We start from the raw sequence: 23,107 nt of genomic DNA, 5'->3' as shown, positions 1-23,107 counted from the left end.
GGAAAAGATGTGGTTCCTGCCCTCAGGGACTCCTGGGTCAAAGAGGGTTCCCGTGCCAGGTACGTGCATGGCATCTCTATAAACGGGTGTCACTGGAAATAGAAAGTTATTTCCATGTAAACACTACATCATGTCCTTTAATGCTGTCAGTGGAGCCAAGAATGAACCATTGGCAGTACTATCCAGTGGGAGAGGATAAAGGAAAGGAAGGAAAGAAAGAAGGTTGGAAGGAAGAAAGACTTAAGAACAGAAAAAGAGGGAGAAACCACAAAGGAAGAGAAAGTGGGTGTATATACGATATACCACAGAAAACGTCCGAATCTTGGTATTCTTGGTAAAGGTAGAAATGTCACCGAGTTGAACTCCCGTCGGATGCTTCAGTTTCCCCTAGCATCTCCTCCCAGCTGTGTTATACTTCTGCCTGAAAAATTCCAAGGCCAGCAACTCACTGATGAATACCCCTGGAGCCCAGTCCATGCCGGACAGTGATAACTGTTAGAATGTTCGTCTAATTATACGTAGAATCTAAAATTGCTTCCTATGGTTTTTTACCCCATTGATTTTGGTTCCCTTCTGGGGCCTGAAAGCTAACCCACACTTCTTTCTGTGGCCTTCGAAACCTTTGTGATTTGGGTCCTGTCTAGCTCTTGCACTTCTTGTATATCATGTTTGCTGTGGCTCTTTTCAGTTCCTCTAACACACTAAGCACATTCCTTCCTGAGAGCCTCCTGACAAGGGCTCCTGTCTCCTGCTCTTTGCATGAAACACCTGCACAAATAGATGCACGTGAGGTCTTTTAGGTGTCAGCTCCAGTGCCACCTTTTGAGAGGAGCCTGCCCGCACTGCCGTAGCTAAAATAGCACACTCTTAGAAGGCTTAATTTGGTGATATTTAAAAAAAAAAAAAAAAAAATCTGATGGCAAAGCTCCTATATGTCCTATATGAATCAAAAGACCAATAAAAAACTGGGAAAAATATTTGCATATTACATGTTACAGTGATAATTTCCCTAAAATAGAGAGCATTTCTACAATTCAGTAAGAAAAAGACCAGTTGGGGGTGGCTCCGTCGGCTGAGCATCTGACTTCAGCTCGGGTCATGGCCTCATGGTTCCTGAGTTTGAGCCACATGTTGGGCTCTGTGCTGACAGCTCGGAGCCTGGAGCCTGCTTCAGATTCTGTATCTCCCTCTCTCTGCCCTTCCCCCACTTGTGCTCTGTCTCTCTCCCCCCCTCCACCCCCCCCCAAAATGAATAAGCATTAAAAAAATTGAATAAAAGAAAAAGGCAAATTAGGTTATTGGTCTACTATAAAAAAAAAAGAAAACAGGCAAAAGATAGGAACAATTCAAATAAAAAACAGCCCACATATGCTGCTCAAACACATGAAAAATTACTCAAAAAAAAAAAAAAAGAGAGAGAGAGCAAGAGATAGTTTCATCTATCACATTGGCAAAGATAAATAAATAATAGTATTACACCAGCAAGGCTATGAGAAACAGGTGCCCTCGTATGCTGCTGGTAACATTGTAAACTGGAACAGCTTTTATAAAGGTAATTTCATAATATTTATCAAAATTACAAATACACAAATGCTTCTTTCACCCAGTGATTTTTGCTTCTAGAAATTTGCCCTACAGATATGTTCTCAAATGTGGGAATTGATGTATGTACAAATGTACTCATGGCAACGCTTTATATAATAATAAGAGGCTGGAAACAATATATGGATCTATCAATAGGGGGATGGATAAATAAATTATAGTGCATCCTTACAATAAAATAGTATGCAGTTATTAAAAAGAATGAGGCAGATCTGTTTGTGGCACTGGAGTGCTTTGGGTGTATTTTATATTAGCTTACAGGCATTTTATATCTGTTTTTTTTTTTTTTTTTTTTTTTTTTTTTTTTTTTTTTTTAAGGATAGCCTCTAAAATTGTATCAGCTTCAGGCCCCACAAAATCTGGATGTGCTCCTGGTCCCAACACAGTTGGTTGACAAACACCCTCCTGTGAGTAACAGAGGTTCATTCTACAGTGATGAGGAAGAGGAGGATATGGGCGTGGGAGTGGGGGCCATGGTGGACATGGTTGGATCAAAATGGCGAGGTTGAAAAAGTTTCACAGGTGATTCTGATATGCTTCCTCCTTTGCAAATGCACCACTGCTGTGTGTTCAACCCACAGGTCCCCAATCCTGCCCGGCCACCCGCGCTTCTCCTATAAGGCTCTGAAACCACACTCACTCTCAGATGAAGACTAACCTTGCAGTTAAAGCCCAGGTAGCTCTATTTCATGGCACCTCCCTGCCTTGGTCAGCCTAGTTCTCTAGGCCCTTGAGGTGCCCCAAGAAGCCAGACCAGAGTTGTTTCCTCTCTCTGGCTTTTTCCATTTCTAATTTGAATGAAACACCACTACTGTTCACCGCGTGTTTATCAAAAGGGTGGCAAGAACTGAAGTTCCCAGATTATTCTCTAAGCCACTCAATCTTCTTGGAAGCAAGCAGCCTCTAAACAGTTCTTATCTTTTTAAAATCACCTGGGTATTCCCTTTCTTTTTTTAAATTTTTTTTTTTTTTAAGGTTTATTTTTTGAGAGAGACAGAGCATGAGCTGGGAAGGGGGCAGAGAGAGAGGGGGAGTCACAGCTTCCGAAGCAGGCTCCAGGCTCCGAGCTGTCAGCACGGAGCCCGATGTAGGGATCGAACCCACGAACCATGAGATCATGGCCTGACCCCAAGTTGGCCGCCTAACTGACAGAGTTTGGGTATTCCCTTTCTGTCTCTTTTTGCCAGTTATCAGATAAAGCACACTGCTGCTGGGGAGGTTTGAAGAATATTGAGGAGGGTGGGGAGTAAATGGGGCTGGCAGGAAAGATTACAGTGTCATAAATCAAGAAGTGAAGTTACTTGGGGTTTTGTTTTTTAATCACAATTTTTTAAAAAAGTAAGTGAGGCATAGAACTTTGAAAAATGGAGGGACACTCAGAAGTAGCTCTACCATATTTGGTCAGACATGATTCCATTTACTTTCCTAAATTTTTCCCCCTCCCTCCCTTCCTTTCTTTGAATGAATAAAATTGGCTAAAAATACTCTATAAAGATTTCCTTTTTTGGTTATTAATATTATTTTGGGGGTACGTCCCAGGCTCTGTGTTCATCTGCTTTGCCTTCAGACGTAGAAGACAAAGGCATCTTCAGGCAGTACCCAGCTGAAGATCTCAACGCAAATCCACAAATAATTTGAGGAAAGCAATTTAGTTTTTAAAAATTAAATCGAACCTTGACTACAGTTGTGTTGAGAATGAACACGTGAGGTAGGGCAGTAACCAGCCACTCTGGGACAGTCCAGGAAGTTTTGTCAAACACAGCCCACTCTCCTTCCCTTGCCAGTAGGAGCCAACTCAGAAGAAGGCAGACACCAGAGAGGACCCAGGCGGCCGCCAGAGGTGCAGCAGAGTCGGGGCTCTCAAAGAGGCCACACTGCTGTGGATCACACTAAAGAGAGGCAGGCCTGCTTTGGATAAAGTCTCAGCTCTTGAGTAGTGAAGCCCAGGCAGGCAGGCACATCGACAGAACCCCAGAAGACTCCATGCCCTGTGATAAGGACCAGAGAGGGGGTCACAGCACCAGAACCCTGCCATTAAGCTCCCAGGGTTCCCACCAGCTTGCCACCAGGAGAAGCTGGAGAGTGACACCAACATCTACAGTGTGTTTCTTATGGCTCAGCTGGCAGAGGCCCTGGGGGACTTCCAAGGCATCTGGGAGCTAAATGGGATACCAGAGTTCCAGAGGTTCCTGTGAAGGCCTGAAACGGGCAGAAGAACATCAGAGGCGTCTCAAATAAGATGATTAATTAAATGGGATGTCTCAAAAGGTGCCTTTTCCTACTGATAAGAGCTAGACACTGGCGAGGACACCTCAAGCTCTTTGAAGAGAAAAATAAGCCCATGTTGTTGTGGGAAGCTATGGAAGGATTGGCTTATCGGCACGCTTGATACCTACTGTTCCCACGCAAGTCCGAGCTTCCCAGACTCCCCACAACTGCTGTCAAAGCCTCTACCTGGTCTCTGTTATATCCAGCCTCCCCCCCACATTCTCTGCACAGCTGCCATAGTCCTCTTTTAAAGAGGGAAAGTGAGGGGCGCCCGGGGGGCTTGGTCGGTTGAGCGTCCCACTCTTGTTTTCAGCTCAGGTCATAATCTCACGGGTTTTGGGTTCGAGCCCCACATTGGGCTCTGTGCCGCCAGCTTGGAGCCTGTTTGGGGTCCTCTCCCTTTCTCTCTGCCCCGCCCCTGCTAGTGCATGCTCTCTCTCTCAAAATAAATAAACATTTGACACAAATAATAAAAAGGGAGAATGCAATCGTGCTCCCTCCGCAACTGAAAAGTCTCTACCAGCTCTCAATCTTATTTCGTAAATTAAAAAAAAAAAAATCTGTGGGTCGGCAAACGTTTTCTGTAGTGGGCGACTCAGTATTTTGGGTGTTGTCTGACCTGATATCTACTGTGCAGTGATGGGCTGTGCTAGGGTGAAAAAAAACAGCTTGCCTAAGAGAAAAAAGCTGTCATGCAAAGGTGGACGCTTCCACCAAGAACGGGTACGCCGTTTCAGTAAAACTGTATTTGGCCCACAGGCTGTATGCACCAAGTTCTGAGAGTCTCTGTGTTCACTCTCCCTTCTTTCTGGGATACTTTTTCCTAAGATTTTTGCATAGATGGCTCTAAGCGGTAGCTCACTCACTAAACAGATTAAAAGTATGCTCGGAGACTCAGCAAAAACAAAAAACAAACAAACAAAAAGAGCCCTAAAAATGAGAAAATATTTTGGAATGAATTTGATTTTAGATAATTTCCCCAAAAGTATTCAAGTAGTTGTATTGAGGGTGGGGGGTAGAGAGATCGGGGCTTTGTTGACACTCTTTCCACTTATTTTAAGACTTGGTTGGCTTTTTAAAGTTTTCATGACCTGGAGAGTGGGAAGGAGAGAGACATCCTAATTTTGACGTGTTCAAGTCTCGGTGTGGCCCTGCTCATGGGGTGTTCTTAGGGAAGGTTTCTTCGACCAGTGACTTGAAGGTGCCCCTCTGCCACCCATCACATTCTGCTGTTACATTTTCCCGTTGCACTTAATCACTACCTGAAATTGTTGTGTTGTGTTGTGTTTTGTTTGTTTTGTTTTGTTTTTTGTTTTTTTGCGTGAGCACAAGTGGGGGAGGGGCAGAGAGAGAGAGGGAGACACAGAATCCAAAGCAGGCTCCAGGCTCTGAGTTGTCAGCACAGAGCCCGACACGGGGCTTGAACCCACGAATTGTGAGATCATGACCTGAGCCAAAGTTGGCCGCTGAACCAACTGAGCCAGCCAGGAGCTCCTAGACTATTTTTTTTTCTTTTTTTTGAAATTGTGCTTTTTATGTGCTTCCTCGTTGGTTGTCTCCCTTTTGTCGGTAGGCCTCCGAAGCCCAGGAATCCCATCTGTCTTGTACCTCTATATCCTGCACCTAGTATAGTGTGTGGCAGAGGGAAAACATGCAAGAAAATATTTGTTGACTGACTGACAGACTCAATGAATGAATGCCTACCTGAAGGATATAAGAATGCAAGAGTAAAAGTGTTTCAAGAATGAGATCGGATCCTAAGTGAAATTCTCTGCTTGACCTTCGTAGAGCCTTAAAAGTGACTCAGAACCCAGGATGGATAACTGGATCAGCTTTAGCTAATGGACTTAAATCAATTTAGGCAAAAGCAAATCTGTCAGCTGAAGAACTTGTACCAAATCAGTTTTGGTAGAACATTTTGCAACTCCATCATGGGAAGATTTTTCAGCTCTTTATTTATCTTTTGTCAATTTGGTCTCTTTTCCCAAAATGTTTACTTTTTTCCTTCCACTTCTTAGATTTTAATTAACTTTTGGCTTATTCTCTACAGAAACATAATGTAAACATCCAACAATGAAAAAATTATCGAGAAAATCAGATTTCCTTGAGTTCTACACATGAATTTAGAAACACAGTTAAATATGAAGCACATTCATTCAGTGTATAGCAAGCATCTGATTTGTGTCAGGCACTGTGCTGGGCATCGGAAAATACCACAGTGAACATGTCCCTGCCTTCAGACTTTGGAGAGAAAAGAATGTAAAACAGACCAAAACCAAAACCAAAACAAACAAACAAGTCAAGTGTTGATAGTTACTATGAAGGAAATAAACAAGGAGCTGAGATGGGCAGAACTTACTTTTGTTAGGGTGATAATAAAGGTCTTTGTGAGAAACAAAATGTAGGAAATGATCAGAAGAAGCTAGCTTTACGTAGGGTAGGGAAAAATGTAGTCCAAGGTGAAGATACCATATATGCACTAACGCTGAGATAGGAGAGCTTAGCTTGTTTCAAGAACTGAAAGAAAAGTGGTGTGGCTGATTCACAGTGAGCGAAGAAGACAAGGCATGATGACAGCCTGGTCCCCGGCGCTTTGTAGGCCATGTTAATGAGTTTGGACTTTAAAAGCAGGGGTTTCCCAAAGGAGAATGATGCCACCTTATTTATGTCTAAGGCAAGTTGAAAAGAAGGGAGGAGACCTGAGAGAAGGCTTCGTAATGCACATGCGAAACAGAGGTGGGCCAGATGGGCCATGGCAATGGAGATAGGGAGGAGAGGACAGAGTTACAGTTTGGCAGTAGAGGAGTTATTGGTGAATTTGATGCAGGAACTGAGAGTGCTAAGCATATCAGTCAGTCTCTAATTGGGAGAACAGAAATCATTCTAGGTATTTCAAACAGAGGGAATTCAACTTAAGGAATCAGTCACAAATGTTGGAAAGATTTAGAGGAACACAAGGGGAAGGTGTGGTAACCTGGAGGTAAGTAAGCATCTGCAGGAAGTCAGGACCATTCCTAATGCTGGAGGGAAAAGAGGGAGGCGGTGATGGCACCTGACACTGTGGGAAGCCGCTGGTGCCGTTGGCCCGGCCACTGCCCCAACCACTGATGCTGTTGCTGGAGCTGCCGAAGGCTATCGGAGCCCCTAGCCGCTGGTCACTGCCACGGCCACTGCCAGAAGCTTTTAACAAAGGGGAGGGTGTCTCCCCATCATTTCATCCAGTTTCCCACCAATGCTTCCCACCGGCAGCATCTAACTTTGCCAGCTGGCAAGAGAGTCTGGGAAGTGCAGTTCACAGGATTCCAGTCGCCTCCGACAGAGCACCGCACAGAATGGCGGGAACGGTACTTGGCACCAACCGGCCAACGACCAACACATGGAAGAATGAAAGATTTGTTTCATGTAGAAAAAATAATCCCATATCCTTTACAAATACGGATTTATTTTTACAAAAACAATATGTGCCCATTGGAAAAAAATTAGCAATTAAGACAAACAATAGAATATAAAAAAAAAAAAAACCCTTTCATATTCCCACTTACTCAGAAATAATTACTAGTAACATCTTGGTCTCAATCTCTCTCTTTTTCTCTCTCAAAAAGGGACTCTTACCCTACCTTCGGTTTTGTAACCTATTGTACTAACTATATGCCATAAACATTTGCTGGACATTTCCTTTGTTCCAACTAGCTCCCAGTGTTGAATATTTATGTTTCACTAACATTTTCCTATTATAAATACATAAAAAAAGGAATTATTGCCTGGAAGCAAATTTGCAATTTAAGAAAACAGTTCACGAAGAATACAGTTGTAACCTCCAACTTGACTATTATGAGATTATTTGCTTAGGTAGATAGAGAAAACTAATTATTTTGAACAGAAGGTAGAATGCCAGGTCTTTCTCTCCCTGCTGGGGAGAAGAAACCAGGACTAAGGGCAGAACTGGAAACGCGTGGTCTGGGGAGGGAGAGGTGCTTAGCCCCACACTCTACCAAAACGGTGCTTGCCTCATCTGTCTGGTCTCCGTGAGTCAGATTTCTGACAAGGAAGCTGGTGCCCTGGGGTGCACAAAAGGGGTGCCACAGAGCTGATGTGTCCTTCAAGAGTAGAGGCTCTTTATTACGGGTGCAGGATGACCATTTCTCTGGGGTTACCTGTTAGAACGTTTCTGAGGACGAGCAGCTGAAAACCGTGACTTGAACTGGTTTTTAAAACGAGAGACTGTGTTATCTCACATTCTCACATAACTAGAAGTCCGGAGGTAGGACAGACTCCCGGAACGGTAAGATAAGCCGCTCAGTGACGTCACCAAGGTCCCAAGTTCTTTCAACACTCTGTTCCACCTTCCTCCGTGTTGGCTCCATCCTGAGGCTGGCTCTCTTCGTGGTGACTAGATGACTGCCAGAGGCCACCGAGGCCGCACGTTTAGCATAGAGAAAAACAGAGAGACATCTCCCTCCAGTATAAATTCTTTTCAGTGCAAATACTGCTACACGTTAACATCACCAGGAGCGCTTTATTAATTATTTATTTGTTGCTGTTATTTCATTATGATTAATTAATTGATCTTTATTAATTTATTATTTATTCATTTCTCATGGTGATGGTGATTATGATGTAGTATGTATTTACTTGCTATTTTAATTTTTAAGCTGCTGGACGCCTGGGCCTTATTGCTGGAAATATTAGTTTCCCAGCTGGAGGTAGTTTTTAGGAGCTGCCGAGCGAGGCTAACGTACAACCAGGGCGGAGAACCACTGGATAAGGCTGGTTTAGGTCACCTGCCCACCCCCTGGACTGACCGTTACCAGGGTAATGTCATGAACTGATTGGCTTAGAAAAGTGGATCTCAAAGTGTGACCTAGACCAGCAGAAACAGCCCCTGGGAACGTGTCAGAGATGTAAATTATTGGGCCCCACCCAGACCTGATCGGTCCTGGGAGTGGGGCTCAGTAACCTCTGCTTTAGCCAGCTTGGCAGGTGATTCTGATGGACGCTAAGGTTTGTGGCACACAGCCTTAGAGCAGTCAGGCTCCTTCTGTGGAGCTAGGGAGGAGGTAAATATGTGAACAAAATCAAGGTCTGCGAGAACAGTAAGCCCCAAGTCACTGGAGCCTGTAGCACCCCTTCCTTTCATAGTCAGCCTGGAAGAGCGGGGAGAGGGGGAGGATTAGTGACCTGAACCCCAGAGACCCCTGGTTTTACAGAGATGGTCTCCCAGTGGTGCCAGCAAGCCTCAGCCACCACCGTGGGCTGGGAATAGGACGGGAAGAAGGCATGTTCTGTAAGAGCTCAAGTTTCTGTAGGAGCTCAAGGGCTGGAAAGACTGTTTTGGTCTACCCTTTCCTGAAAACACTGTGACCTTATTTCAACCACAGTGCAGTTTCAGTAGGATCCTGGAAAAGAAAAAGGTCATTAGGTAAAAACACAGGAAATCTGAACACAGTAAAGACTTTTGTTAAAAATAATATATCAATATTGGTTCACAAATGGTGACAATGTGCCCATATCTGTACTAAATTAGATATTAGTAGTGGAAGCTGGACATAGGGCACATGAGGACTCTGTATAAATCTTCACGACTTTCCTGTAAATCTACTATTGTCAAATAAAACATTTTTAAAAAATACGATACATGAAGATGTGAAATTCTAATGAATGAGAACACTTTTGGAAAAGGTTTTATAAAATTAAGCATAAAACATTCTTTAAAGTACTCCATGTTAATAGAAACTTGACCCTGCTGTATTTTTATGATCAGTATCATGCTTTTAGCCAGAGCAAATGCTTTTAAAACATTTTCAGCTTAAACAAGAGTTGAACTGGAAAATATTAATGAAGATTCCTGATATTTCTCACTTCCCGGAATCTGCCCACGGCCTGAATTACCAAAGAACAAGTGAGAGAGGCTTAAGCTTGTCCATATGTTAGAACAATTAAGAGCCCATATAGAAAGTCACTTTCATTGCCATCCCTCTAGACCTGGAAAGGAGTAGGCTGGCTTGACTCACAGGGAATGGGACATAATCATATGCATCTTTTTTCTAAACCCAATTCATAGCAGTGAGCTGGAACATAAGTTCCCTTCAGGCACTCTCCTCTTGTTTCCCAGCTCCATTTAAATTAAATGCAATTCCTGTGTCCTGAGGGGTGAGCCCGGCAACCCGATGGACTGAGGTGAGGCTTCTCACCAAGGACTACTCAACTGCCAGCAACAGACTGTCACTGGATTTATGTGGGATTTCTGGAAACACTGGGTCATAATTGGAATGGAGCAAGGAGCAACTCCTAATTTGTAGTTTGGAAGATTACTCGTAATGTAGGCGACTAATTTATGCTAAGTTTTGCTTATCTCCTTTCTGCACCAACTATCAGTAAGGGAACCAATAATTAAAACTGTCATTGCAGGTGAGAGTGTTATAATTAAGAGTTCTAACAAAAGAGAGTACTTAAGGGCAAAAACATTACTATGCCAAGCAAGTGGCTCAAGATGAGTGTTTCCCCTGATCTTACTCCATTGGAATCTCTCTGATTTTGTCCAGTGTTGTTATAATCTCTTACTGCGTGACTTGGACAAGTTCCTTAGCCTCTCTGTGTCTCATTTTCGTCATCCTCATGATGCAGAAATATACGAGTAGCTGTTGCTCGGCGATGTCATCGGAATTAATAGAAGTAATGTTAACACTTGAACACAGTGCCTGGAATGTGGTAAATGTTGCAAAACTGTTTGATAATCAACAAATAGCACAGCCCTTGCCCACATTAAAGTCATTCACATGTAATGATCAACCTCTTGATATGGCATGGCAAAAACACAAAAGAGAATATTTGTAGCAGCTAGGGGAGAGGGAACCTCAGGCACAGCGGGACGCTGAAGGGGCAAGAGAAATGTTGCCAGTCTCTGTCAGAAATTAAAAAAGGATGTGATGGGACTCTCCCGTATTATTGGTGGGAATGTAAAATGGTGCCCCTGCTGTAGAAACCAGTTTGGTGGTTCCTCAAAAAGTCATAGGATTGCCACATGACCCAGCAATTCCAGTCCTACGTGTATATACCCAAAAGAATTGAAAGCAGGCACCCAAATACTTACATATATATGCTTCTAACAGCATTATTCAAAATAACCCTACAGTGGAGACAACCCAAATGTCCATGAACTTATGAACGGGTAAACACATGGGGTATATCCATACGTTGGAATATTATTCAGCCATAGAAAGGCATAAAGCACTGATAACACAGCATAACACGGATGAGCCTGGAAAACATGCCAAGGGAAAGAAGTCAGTCACAAAAGATCACATCTTCTATGATTCCACTTATGGGGAATATCCAGATTGAAAACAGATTGGTGGTCGTCAGGGGCTGGGGGTGGGTGGGAACTGGGGAGTAACTGCTTAGCGAGTACAGGGTTTTCATTTGGAGTGGTGAAAATGTTTTGGCGCTAGAGAGAGGTGGTGGTTTGCACAACATATGACTGTACTAAATGCCACTGCATTGTTCACTTTAAAAGAGTAATATGTTTGGTCAATTTTACCTCATTAGAAAAAAGCCCCCAAATACAGCCCAGGATGAGAGTGAGTGCTCTCTTTATTCTAGAGAAGACAGAGGTGCTCCAGGCTTCCCCTGCCACCCACTAGAGACTCCTTCGGGGCTGATTGACGTCCAGCCCCTTCGGGCCTTGCTTCTCTCATCTGGGATCCCTTTGAGTTCAAATTCTAAGGCAAAGAAATTCAACGTCCTCCTTTCTCCCTGACTTGCTTGAAAATGGATGCGTCTGTACTGCGGATGTGCCCCGGAAGACGATAGGATTGTAGTTAAATGACAGGGAAATTCATTTGTTTGGGTTAGTAATGTGAAAATATTTTAATATTATTATAATGCCACAAATTAATGGATAAATAACTAAAACAAATGTGCTTTAACAATTGGTTTGGAGTTTGCCACGCTGACGCTCGGACTCTGAGCCCGCACGCGGCTCCAGCCTGTCTGCGCCCCTCTGTGTAATCACACGCTGTGCTTTTTGCCAGTCACAGTATCTCGGGTTCTTTTGCCAAGCGCAGTGCTGGCAGCCCCAAGTTGATCAGGAGGCGCTTGATTGATTAATAGGTGCCCTTGCCGAGCAGGGAGGGTGGCAAGGGATAATATCCTTTTAGACTGCCCACATTTTGCAACCGAATCATCTGGAACAGTTTAAGACTATCAGTCACTATAACCTGTTCATAGACGATTGCTCTAGTTACAACTAGACTCTAAAATTATTGAAACATTATTTGACTGGTAAGCCAAATTTACCCAGGCCTGCGATTTCAAGTCCTGAGTCAACATGTTCATTCCGGGAGATGGGTATGCGATTTTCGGTATTTTGCTGACTGCCGCTTCCTCCATCTGCTACTACAGATTTCTGGTCCTCTATAAATTCCCTCCTAATTATTCCTATGAGCGTCAGGTGTATCTACAAAGAACCCTTAGCTAGGGGCTCCTGGGTGGCTCAGTCGGTTAAGCGTCCGACTTCGGCTCAGGCCATGATCTCGCGGTCCGTGAGTTCGAACCCCGTGTTGGGCTCTGTGCTGACCGCCTGGAGCCTGTTTCAGATTCTGTGTCTCTCCCTCTCTCTCTGACCCTCCCCCGTTCATGCTCTGTCTCTCCCTGTCTCAAAAATAAATAAACGTCAAAGAACCCTTAGCTAGAAAAATTTCAGCCAACTACCAAGGATTATCTGTCATTTTTCCTTTTTCTTTACTTTTTTTTTTTTTTTTTTTTTGTTCAGGGATAGCTACCCCTAAGGTCAACAACACACCAAACCTGCAAACACTACAAGCCACTGCCTAATAGGGCCCATATTCAAGTCAGCTCCGGCCACACTTCTCCTGGTTTCCCCATTATCTGTAATGCCCCCGGAAGAGATCACTGAATGGGCCAAAGCAGTTCCTGGCTAAGTGGGGGTTCAAGCAGAAGTGGGAGAAGGGCTTTCCTCCCTTTTGGTATCGCATCTCCATTTCACTCCTTGCCATAAGTGAACAGTCCTTCAGCTTTGACTTTAGGTTTCCTGCTCCCAGGATTTGAACATTTACGATGGCTGGATGGGGAGACAAAGCCAAGAGACAGATACCCTGCAGAATGCCCATCTCCTTCGCTGGCCTCCGAGGTTTTTGTTCTGGACCCAGCAGATCTGCCTGACATTCTTACAGTGACTTTATTTTATTTTATTTTATTTTATTTTATTTTTTAATTTACATCCAAATTAGTTAGCATATAGTACAACAATGATTTCAGGAGTAGATTCCTTAGTGCCCCTTACCCATTTATCCCATCCCCACCCACAACCCCTCCAGTAACCTTCTGTTCTCCATATTTATGAGTCTCTTCTGTTTTGTCCCTCTCCCTGTTTTTATATTATTTTTGTTTCCGTTCCCTTATGTTTATCTGTTTTGTCTCTTAAAGCCCTCATATGAGTGAAGTCATATGAAATTTGTCTTATGCTGACTAATTTCATTTAGCATAATACCCTCCAGTTCCATCCATGTAGTTGGAAATGTCAAGATTTCATTTTTTTTTTTTTTGATTGCCGAGTAGTACTCCATTGTATATATATACCACATCTTCTTTATCCATTCATCCATCGATGGACACTTGGGCTCTTTCCATACTTTGGCTATTGTGGATAGTGCTGCTGTAAACATGGGGATGCATGTGTTCCTTCGAAACAGCACACCTGTATCCCTTGGATAAATACCTAGTAGTGCAATTGCTGGGTCGTAGGGTAGTTCTATTTTTAGTTTTTTGAGGAACCTCCATACTGTTTTCCAGAGTGCCTGCACCAGCTTGCATTCCCATTACAGTGACTTTTCTTTGGGCAGATTCCCCCAGGTCCTCAAGCCAATAGACCCCTCCTGCAGCCTTTCAGACAAGTCCAGACGTGCCCTGGACCCTCGTGAAGGTTGCCATGGCTAAGGGTTGCACACCAGATTCCCAGTCAGTGTTATTAGGCACCTATTAGGTGCTAGGGGCGGGGGGTCCCAGGATGATGGGCTCCTGTCATTATGGAGCTGCTGTGGAAATTTGCACAACAGCTCCTTGAGGCTGGCCAAGTCAAGCCTTTACCCCAGTTGGTGCAGCTCCTGTTGAAAGGTCATGCTGACAGTGCCAACAGTCACTATCCTGGCAGGGAACCTCTTCTCACTAAAACAGAAGTTTTACCACGGTTTCTTATGGACCGCTCCTCCTGAACATTCCTCAGGTTCTTAGGCCACCAGGCGCTCTGTCTGCTTCTGTCCACCATGGAGCAGCGGTGTCTTTTCCTATCCTACTCTTTGTTCTTGGCCTGGATTTCCCTCTGTTGCTCCCTTGCATATCTTACCTCTAGCATGCAGAGAGGAGAGGGGTGTACAAAAAAGATGCAGAGGATTGTGTACAAAATACACAATACCTGTAAAGCCTGTACATTCTTTTGTTCAACTTAAATGAAGAACCTGAATGCAATCCAATGTAAAATTTAAAATATGGAAATGACTTTGCATGCAATTTATGGATCTCTTTCCCCTGATTCTGATCTCTGGTGTTTGGCAGGAAACAGAATGAAAAATCCATAAAGCAGTCAGCGTACCTTTGGGTAACTAAAAAGTGTTCCAGGTGGTGTCCGTCCCTCCTGTGTAGGTGTAGATTCTTGTAGAAAAAGTGAGATTGGAAATCTAAAATTTAGTCTATTTTTGAGGGGATTTACCTATAGGGCTGTTACATGAGCATGTGATTGATTCTGAAGGCAGGCTTTCAGAGCATCCTATTTCAGTAAGAAGCTTTAAAGAGAAGTTGATGGAAACATCCAGCAAAGCAAAACACGGCATTTTCAGGGTTCAATCAGATAATACCCAGCATTTTTTCATTGTGCACATCCACTCCTCCCCGCCCCCCTCCCCGTTGAGAGAGTACAGGGCTTTGCACATAGTAGGGGTTAGGGAAATGTTTGTTAATTTTAGTTAAAACTGGATTTCTCCCAGTCTCTCAGTGGCTGGAGCCTCCTGACATCGGTCAAACAGCAGAGGAAAGGGGAATAAGGAAAGGCACCAGTAAAGCTGTAAGGAGGTCACTGTTTAATATACATATTTGTTCCTGGGTTTGTTGTTCTGTTCAAGGGGTGACTAGCCCAGAACGTGGCAGTAAACTGTGCTAATTTCATTTACATTTTAAGAGTTGGGATCTAAGTTTGTTATGGGATTTTATGCAAAACATATGCAAATCGATAGCATTCTAAAAATTCCCTGTGTTCTCCAGCCCCTCCCTGAGTCACAAACAAGTGAGGCTGGCGCCGGGCAGTGGTAGACTGGGAGTGGGTGCCTGGCCCGGGGAAGGGCTGTCCCAGAGGCGGTCCCGGGGCGGGGCCTGGGCGGGGCCGGTGACGCGCCTAGTCGGCCGGCTTGGGGGCTGGACCTCAGCCTCTCCCCGCCTGGGGCCGCGGCCGCACCGGGGGTGGCTCCGCATCTCCAAAAGGGGCCCTCCGACTCTTCGCTGGGCCAGTCCGGCGCTGGGTCGTGGAACCCCGCGCAACTCCCGCTGGTTTCTGAAGGGATCTCTCCTCCAGAGTTTCGAGCAACTTTCCCCTCTGCCTGGCGCGGCGGTGGCTCGGGGACCGTGGCCGCCGCAGGTAGCTGAACCCCGAGCCACGCTCCCCGAGCCTCGGCTGCGCGCGCGCGTAGGTCGCTCCGGGTCTCAGTGCACGCTGGGGATCCCCGAGCTCGGCTCTGCGGGCGAGATGCCCCTGGGACACATCATGAGGCTGGATCTGGAGAAGATCGCCCTGGAGTACATCGTGCCCTGTCTGCACGAGGTCGGCTTCTGTTACCTGGACAACTTCCTGGGCGAAGTGGTGGGCGACTGCGTCCTGGAGCGCGTCAAGCAGCTGCACTGCAACGGGGCCCTGCGGGACGGCCAGTTGGCGGGGCCCCGCGCCGGCGTCTCCAAGCGGCACCTGCGGGGAGACCAAATCACGTGGATCGGGGGCAATGAGGAGGGCTGCGAGGCCATCAGCTTCCTCCTGTCCCTCATTGACAGGCTTGTCCTGTACTGCGGGAGCCGGCTGGGCAAATACTACGTCAAGGAAAGGTCCAAGGTAGGACGCGCGCGGGCTCCCCGCCACCGCTGTAGCCCGCGGGGACCCGGGACATTCGGAGCCCGTTGTCTGTTGCCTTCGCGAGGCTGCAAGTGAACTTTAGTTTTTAACCAAGAAGCGAGAAGTCGGTCTGGTTCCCCCTCCCCCACACCTCCTCGGAGCGAAAAATCTATGCTGAGGACTCAGGTGTATAATTCCGATGACCTGCTGTTCACTGAAATAATGGGTCTGGTGGGTCGTACAAACCGGATAAGCTGTGGGATTTTGGTCTGATTTTAATACATGGGGGTTCTCAAAGGTCCAGATGGGGGTCAGGATATTAGGAGCATTGTGTATGATCTGAGACAGGTGTGAGTTATTGATATTCTATGGCCACTTTAAAGTCACCTAATACTGTACTTCACCCCGTTCAGAGGGTATTCCTGCCAAAGCTCTCTTAAAGAATTCTGGAGCCGGTTGTGATTTTGCAATGTAGCCTTTCGTTTGTGGAGTTTGGCAGGTGTGATAAAAGTCTGACCTGGGAAAGAGGAAAGCTCCTCTTCACTTTTGAGTGCTGCCCTTGGCTGATTGCACCCAGGACACTATTGGATCATCTCGTTGGCTGGGAAAAGTCTCTTGGTCCTGAGCCCTACACCACCACCTTCCCTTTCCCAACTATCAATCGATGGAGAAATCCACTCAGAACTAATTAAGAGATGGGGGGAGGTAGTCAAGTACCTCTGGAAAGAAACCATGTTTTTGTTCACACCACCCAGAGTGACTCCCTGGGTGGTAATTTATCTTGGAAACATTTGCAGGTACATTGGCAGAAATAGGGAACGTGTAGCACCATGATATTGGTCCATGTACAAAACTTTGGGGTAGTCCATCTACTCAGTCTTTTCTACAAATGATAATGCGGCCATTTTCCGGTGGCAGTTCTGAGTGATTTGCACTTGAATTTGCGGACTGGTCAAGGGGCACTCAGAACTGTGGAAAACTTCACTATAACACAGAGAGGCAAAGCATGCTAGCACGGGAAGGAAGGTGCCCCATTCTTTAACAGTATATGCAGTATAATCTCAGTTTAAGGTTAACCTTTTGATGAAACATACCCTTATCGTCACATTTGTCTCATAGGTGTCAGGGACACTGCTAATATAGGGCAAGTGGTGAAGACTGGAAATGTGTAGAAACGAAGGGGTTGGAGTGGGGGGAACAGAGTAGGGGAGAAGCAGATTGCTGTATGCCTGTCAAGCCAGGAGGACATGAATAGAATGTGTGAACCCACAGTTGTTAATCGGACGCAAATAAAGTAAATGTTAGGAGAAAATGCTGCTTTCTAAATTTTATTTTGATTTGGGGAAAATCCAGAGTTACCTGGACTGTATAGAAGATTGACGTTCAAGTGTTTCTTTACTCTTCATCTGTCGTTTGGGTGTGTGTTAGAAAGCTGTTTGTCTTGGTTAGCTTTGTTTTTGCAGTGACTGACCTTGCTCACCGGGCTGGGAATGGGGAGGGGGGAAGGACTAGCCTCAGTGTCACAGAAGTGCTTGTTGCTTTAATCTGGAAGAGCAGATGGCTTCTTATCAGTTTTACAGTTTCATTTAAACTCAGGTGCTAAGAGTCTTACCTCCAGCATTCTAGGAACATACTGTGTTCTGAGGGAGGTCAGAATTAATTGGTAGAAAGACATCACTAACATATTTCAGAGTTAAGTATTTGTATTTGGCTTTGATTTGAAGGACAGTGGTTGGGTTTTAGGCTAGATTTCAGGCAAACTGAATGAAAAACACTGTGTACATCTGGATAAGGAACAAGAAAGATCTCGAGATAAGATTCTTTAGTTATAGATTATCTTCTGGGTAGAACAAGTCACTCCTCAGTTAACCCTTTCAGAAGGTGACTGTGAATTGAAAGGAGAAATTCATCTTTTGTCCATACCTAGATTTCCAGCTTTTCTTTGGTTGTCGTGGCACAAAACTCTTCATTCCTGGCCTTTAGAAAAATCACCTCTAGACTGGGATACTCCCTGGTCAACTGGAGCCCACTGTAAACCAGGCTTGAGCAAATTTTATTAAGAGTCAAAAAAATAAAAAAAGTTTGATTTGCTTGTATAAGGAATTCTCCTTAGCTTTGTGGCCTTGGGTCTCTTGTTTGATGTCCATTATTAAGGCATGGTAGAAAAACAGTCCATTAATACATGATTTATATTAGTTTCAAGTTAGTTTAACTTTCTCCTCTTCCCTCAACCGAGTGCCTTACTCTGTGCCATTTCCCAGATTAGCGATACAGCCCCAGTTTCCTGCTGCATCCTCCAAGCAGGTTTTCAGTAGAAACTAAATTTTTAAAAGGCACAGTTTTTACAGTTATTTTCAACATTTATTTGTAACTTTTTATTAAGGAAAATTTCAAACATGTATATAATGTGGAGAGGTTAGTATAATGAATTATGCTCCTAGGACCCATTTTCAACAATTGCCAATTTATACATTTATTTTACACCAATTTCTTTTAGATATTTCTTGGGGCTTGTCTGTTAACCCATTCATCCTAATTAAATACTTTTTTTCCCCTGGACTTTTAAAGGTCATTGAATAATGCAAGAATGCCCTTTATCTCAATGAAGCAAAAGCAAAGGCATTGGGAGTAAAATAGAGGTATATATATTGGACCTAAAACTGGAATTGTGGAAGAGTATGGAAAGAAATACTAAAAGGTTCCCCCTCCCTGCCAAGAAAGTTGTCACCAGTCAGAGTTTATCTCCCTCCAGTTTGTTGGAGAAAAATCCAAGGGTGCTGGAGACCCTCTGGGGAAGCGGGTTTCCTAAAATGTGCAGCAGCATGGCGCCCCCTAACTTCAAGCATGGTCATTGCTTTCAGGCTATCGAGATTTCTTATCTATTACTCCCTTTTGGAGAATTTAGACCATATCCAAGATAAATATTGGTCATAATTTGCTCCTTTTGCTTTGGCTGCCTAGATCTTGAAAATGGCTGTTTTCCAGAGAACGTGTAATTTATGGAACCAAATGTTCTCCTGCTTGAAGCATCTCACTGCAGACTCACTAGTTAGTAACTTTAAGAATAAGAACTACTTTTTATTGAGCAGTTTGCCCTGTCTGGCACTGTGCTCAGCACTTTATAAACACTGTCTATCTGACTTAGTCTTCGGAACCACAATCTTCAGCACACTGAGTGATTAAATCATTTCCCCAAGGTCGCAAAGGGAGCCAGAAGAAACCATTTATTATAGGTGTTAGGGGTTTAGGCTTGAGCTCAGTAACTTTGTGGCCTTAGGTAAGTTGCTTAGTTTTCGCCAAGTGTGAAATGGGGGATAATAATACCTTAAAGCTTTTCGGGGGGAAGGAGCATTAAACAAGATAATGTACATAAAATTCTTAGAATTCCGTGCCCCCATAAATGTTACGAAGCTGTAACCGGAAGATTTAGAATTCTTTCCTTTTCTTTCTTTCTTTTTTTTTTTTTTTTTTTAAGATTGAGAATTCTTACCTGGAACTTCCAGAGTTTGTGTTCTTGACTATAATGCTTCTGCTTTTTGTCCTTTCATTTATCTGGCCCGCGTACACTCTGTGTGGGGTACTTTGCAGGGGGTGGGGATATAGAGGTAAACAGGCATAGACGCTCCCTCATGGAGCTTCTATGCCCATGTGCTTGTGAACGGTAGGATTCCCTAGTTCACACCTGATTAATTTGCAAGCTGAAAACAGCAAAAAGACAAAACCCAAAGACTGGAGAAGAAAGCGTGGAGTGCTGTGCTCATGTATTTGTTAACAAGGTTGGTTGTTAGGATCCCTGACTGGAGTAGTTCTGGACGATGGGGTCATGGGAGGAAGTTGTACTGTGAACAGATAGATCAGTCCTGAGCCGGTCCAGACAAATGGTAATTCAGCAATAAGTTACGAATAAAAGAAAACATGTTGCAAGGTGGTGGGTTTGTTCGTCTGCTGCTGAGCAGTAGCAGTTGTGGCCCACCCTTCTCGTGGTATCAGGAATGTCTTTTCCTCAAGGGGGCTTATTATCATGGTTGAAAGCTGCTTTAAATAAAAAGGGGATAAAATACTTCACAAATCAGGATATATCTCAGGACCCTAGTGTAGGAAACACCATCAGGGTTCACAGAAGACCAGAATCACGAACTTGGAACCAGAAAGTCCTAAGGCCAGCTGGTGTGTTAGTTTTTTTCTCTGGAGCTTTATATGGCCTTTGTCTTTGCTCCGCTCTGGATTTCTTCCCCAATCTACTTACCATCTCGCTTTGGCTGCTTCTCCATGCATATGGCTCAAGATGGCGGCCCCACAGCCATCTTGGAGGCCACCTCAGCCTCAGTCTGAGATCAACAGAGGCTTGACTAACGTTCTGGAATCCCTGTTTTCATTCTCTGGAGTAAAGTTTGATGGTTTCACCTTGGCCCTGGGGACCTAACAGCCTGGCTTGAGGGTGGTAGTGGGGCATGTAGTATCATGTGAAACAGTGGTTATCAGGGCCCATGAAAGGTCCCGTTCTCAGAATATGGTGTTTGAGGACCAGACACGATGCGTGGTGTCTCTGTAAGTAAGATCTTAAAAGTCTGCCCGTGAATAAGGTACTTTAGGGGGGAGGAGGCATGGAGTTTGAAGCACTGGAATATCTTCTTGTAAGGATGTGAGGAATTTCTATAAAAGGTTTTGCATTTAAAAATAACTTAGCTCCTGGAGGCAGGGTATTAATTCAAGGAAATAATTTATAAAATACAGCCTCAGTTGACAGTGAAGCAGGTTTCCCCATTGGGTGAATTTTTATCATGTTCCTGGTCCATTTTGTTGAATGACACTTAGGAGCAAAGAAAAGACAATAGGGGTGCATGTGTGTGTGTTTACCTTATAATTTCTTTTGCTCAATTTTGGGCCACTGGCCCCTCCACCACAACCTTACCTGCTTTGCGGTGAAGTGGCAAATCAGCGGGTATCAGTTTATTTATTCACAAATCATTAAATGCCTTGTGCTGAGGTAGACCTGTGCATGGATTGACACAGGGAGGTAGAAAGTGATTACAGAACTACCTGAAGAAGTATGCTGAAAATAGAAAGTGAGGTGAGATAGTTTTGTGTTTTTTTTTAATGTTTTTATTTTTTGAGGGACAGAGACAGACAGAGCGCTAGTTGGGGAGGGGCAGAGAGAGAGGGAGACACAGAATCCGAAGCAGGCTCCAGGCTCTGAGCTGTCAGCACAGAGCCCGACGTGGGGCTCGAACCCACAAACCATGAGATCATGACCTGAGCCGAAGCCAGATGCTCAACCGACTGAGCCGCCCAGGTGCCCTGAGAGTGGGGCGAGATAGTTGTCACTAACTTTGCTTTCTCTTTTTCTGGTTAAATAGTCCACTCATCCAGTGATTTGTCATTTTTGTTTCTCTTCTTTGGGCTTTCAGCAACATCTCTATTTACTTAAAATGAGAAGTGACCAAAATACACTTAAAGTAAGTGGCCCCAAATACACAGAACTTTAATAATACAGGTTTTTGAGCTAACGAGGTATGAGAAATCACACCTGTGCGGTCTGTCAGTCGTTCCTCAGGTAAGGTGTTTTTATATTTGGAAAGATGAAGCCTTATACAAGCCCTGGAAGGAGGGATTGGGGCGTGTCTTGGGCCTGAGCAAAGGTGCCTTAGAGGGGGGCTCTCCTGGTTAGGCTTGCTCCATGAGTCAGGTAGACCAAGAGACAGGGTCGTTAGGTTAATTCATCTGCACCAGCACATGATTTGGGGATTTTAAATATAATTACGACTTTAAGTTAATAAACATCCTTAAGTGGAATTATGTGCATCCACCCTTAGGTGGGATTATGTGCATTTGACTTTTGGGTGTCATGAATGATTTCCCTTTCTGACCTTGCTCAGCTCAAGCCAAATTTGTAAATTCCTCCCTGTATCCCGATTCTGGCTAGAAACATTTCAAATTTGTGAATAGCACGCAGTCTTGCATATTACAACTGCATTCTGAAAACACACCATGTATGGAAGATTTCTCTGCTGAAGCTTCAAAGTGGGGTGGAGTTAACCCATAATGAGCAGAGCACATCTGAGAAGCATCTCCAGGCACTTCCAGCATCGTGCACTCCAGGATAAAACTTGGAGGACCTTGCCTGTGGGCCACGTTTGCTCAGTTTGGCAAGACCTCCGCTTCTGAATCACCTTTGTGGTCTTGGGTACAGTAAGTGACATATTGACCCAAGTCTACTGAGCACCAAGGAGCAGCTTACAGGTTAGCACTATAGAGGAGGTTATTAATTCTTTGTTAATTATTACAGCAACAGATTTGCTAATTCCTTTGTAGTATCACTTTGTAGTTGTTAACTAATATTGCTCTAAGAAATGGGTGTCATTTTTCTCTAGTGTTTGTCAAATGCTGCCGTTCTGACTGTAATGATAGCTCAGATGTCTTCTGCTGGGCAACTGCCAGGGGTGCCCAGCGGGTAGTGGAATCCAGAGGCACTGGAATTGTAAATGCGACAGACAGATCATTTTATGTTGCCAGACTAAGGAATTCGGTTTTGGCAGATTGCCAGGAGCCGTTGATTTGGCTCTGATTCAGAGCCATGTGTCTGTTTACCAAGCAAGATTAGTTAGCTTGGTTCATTATACATACAATTTATACCCCGTTTCCAGCGATTATTTCAATCTTAAACCAACATGGGACTTGCCTTAATTTTGTGTCTTCTTTTGATAACGATTTGTGGGTTACATTCCTATTCTTGGTTTTGGTGTGCTGTTAGTGATTGAGGGTTATATTTTTCACTCCCTCCCCCAACTCAATCCCAGCCTTCCAGACATGTGGGTTTATAGTCGTATAATGCAGGCTTTCAGATCTTGTACTGGATTCCCTCATTCGGTACCTACTTACTGAGCGTCCCTCATGATCAGTGTCATGTGATTATATATACCTCCTTATTAGGCCAAGCCAGCTTTTTATTCTGTAGGGGAGATAATAGTGATCACTGTTTCTCAAGTTCTGGAATAAAAGTGCCTGTTTCCTAGTAGGTATTATTTTTCCTTCCAAAATGGGGCCACAATCCTATTCCCATGTAAAAACAGTTCCAAGATACAAAGACTCAAAGAACAGGATAGTCATCCTGATTAGTTCTTCACTGGGAAG

At 44.3% G+C, this 23,107-nt stretch overlaps 1 protein-coding gene across 1 annotated transcript in view; it reads left to right on the top strand.

Moving 5' to 3' along the window:
* Positions 1-15,278: 15,278 nt before the first annotated feature.
* Positions 15,279-23,107, top strand: part of EGLN3 (egl-9 family hypoxia inducible factor 3) — a 29,649-nt gene continuing 21,820 nt past the window's right edge. Inside the window, exon 1 of the mRNA XM_045450666.1 lies at positions 15,279-15,976. Coding sequence (XP_045306622.1) covers positions 15,620-15,976 — 357 coding nt within the window. The 5' untranslated portion in view covers positions 15,279-15,619. The remainder of the gene's footprint in view (positions 15,977-23,107) is intronic.

Source organism: Leopardus geoffroyi, chromosome B3 (assembly GCF_018350155.1).
Source record: "Leopardus geoffroyi isolate Oge1 chromosome B3, O.geoffroyi_Oge1_pat1.0, whole genome shotgun sequence".
NCBI lineage: Eukaryota > Metazoa > Chordata > Mammalia > Carnivora > Felidae > Leopardus > Leopardus geoffroyi.
This window is presented reverse-complemented; position numbering and strand designations above follow the sequence as displayed.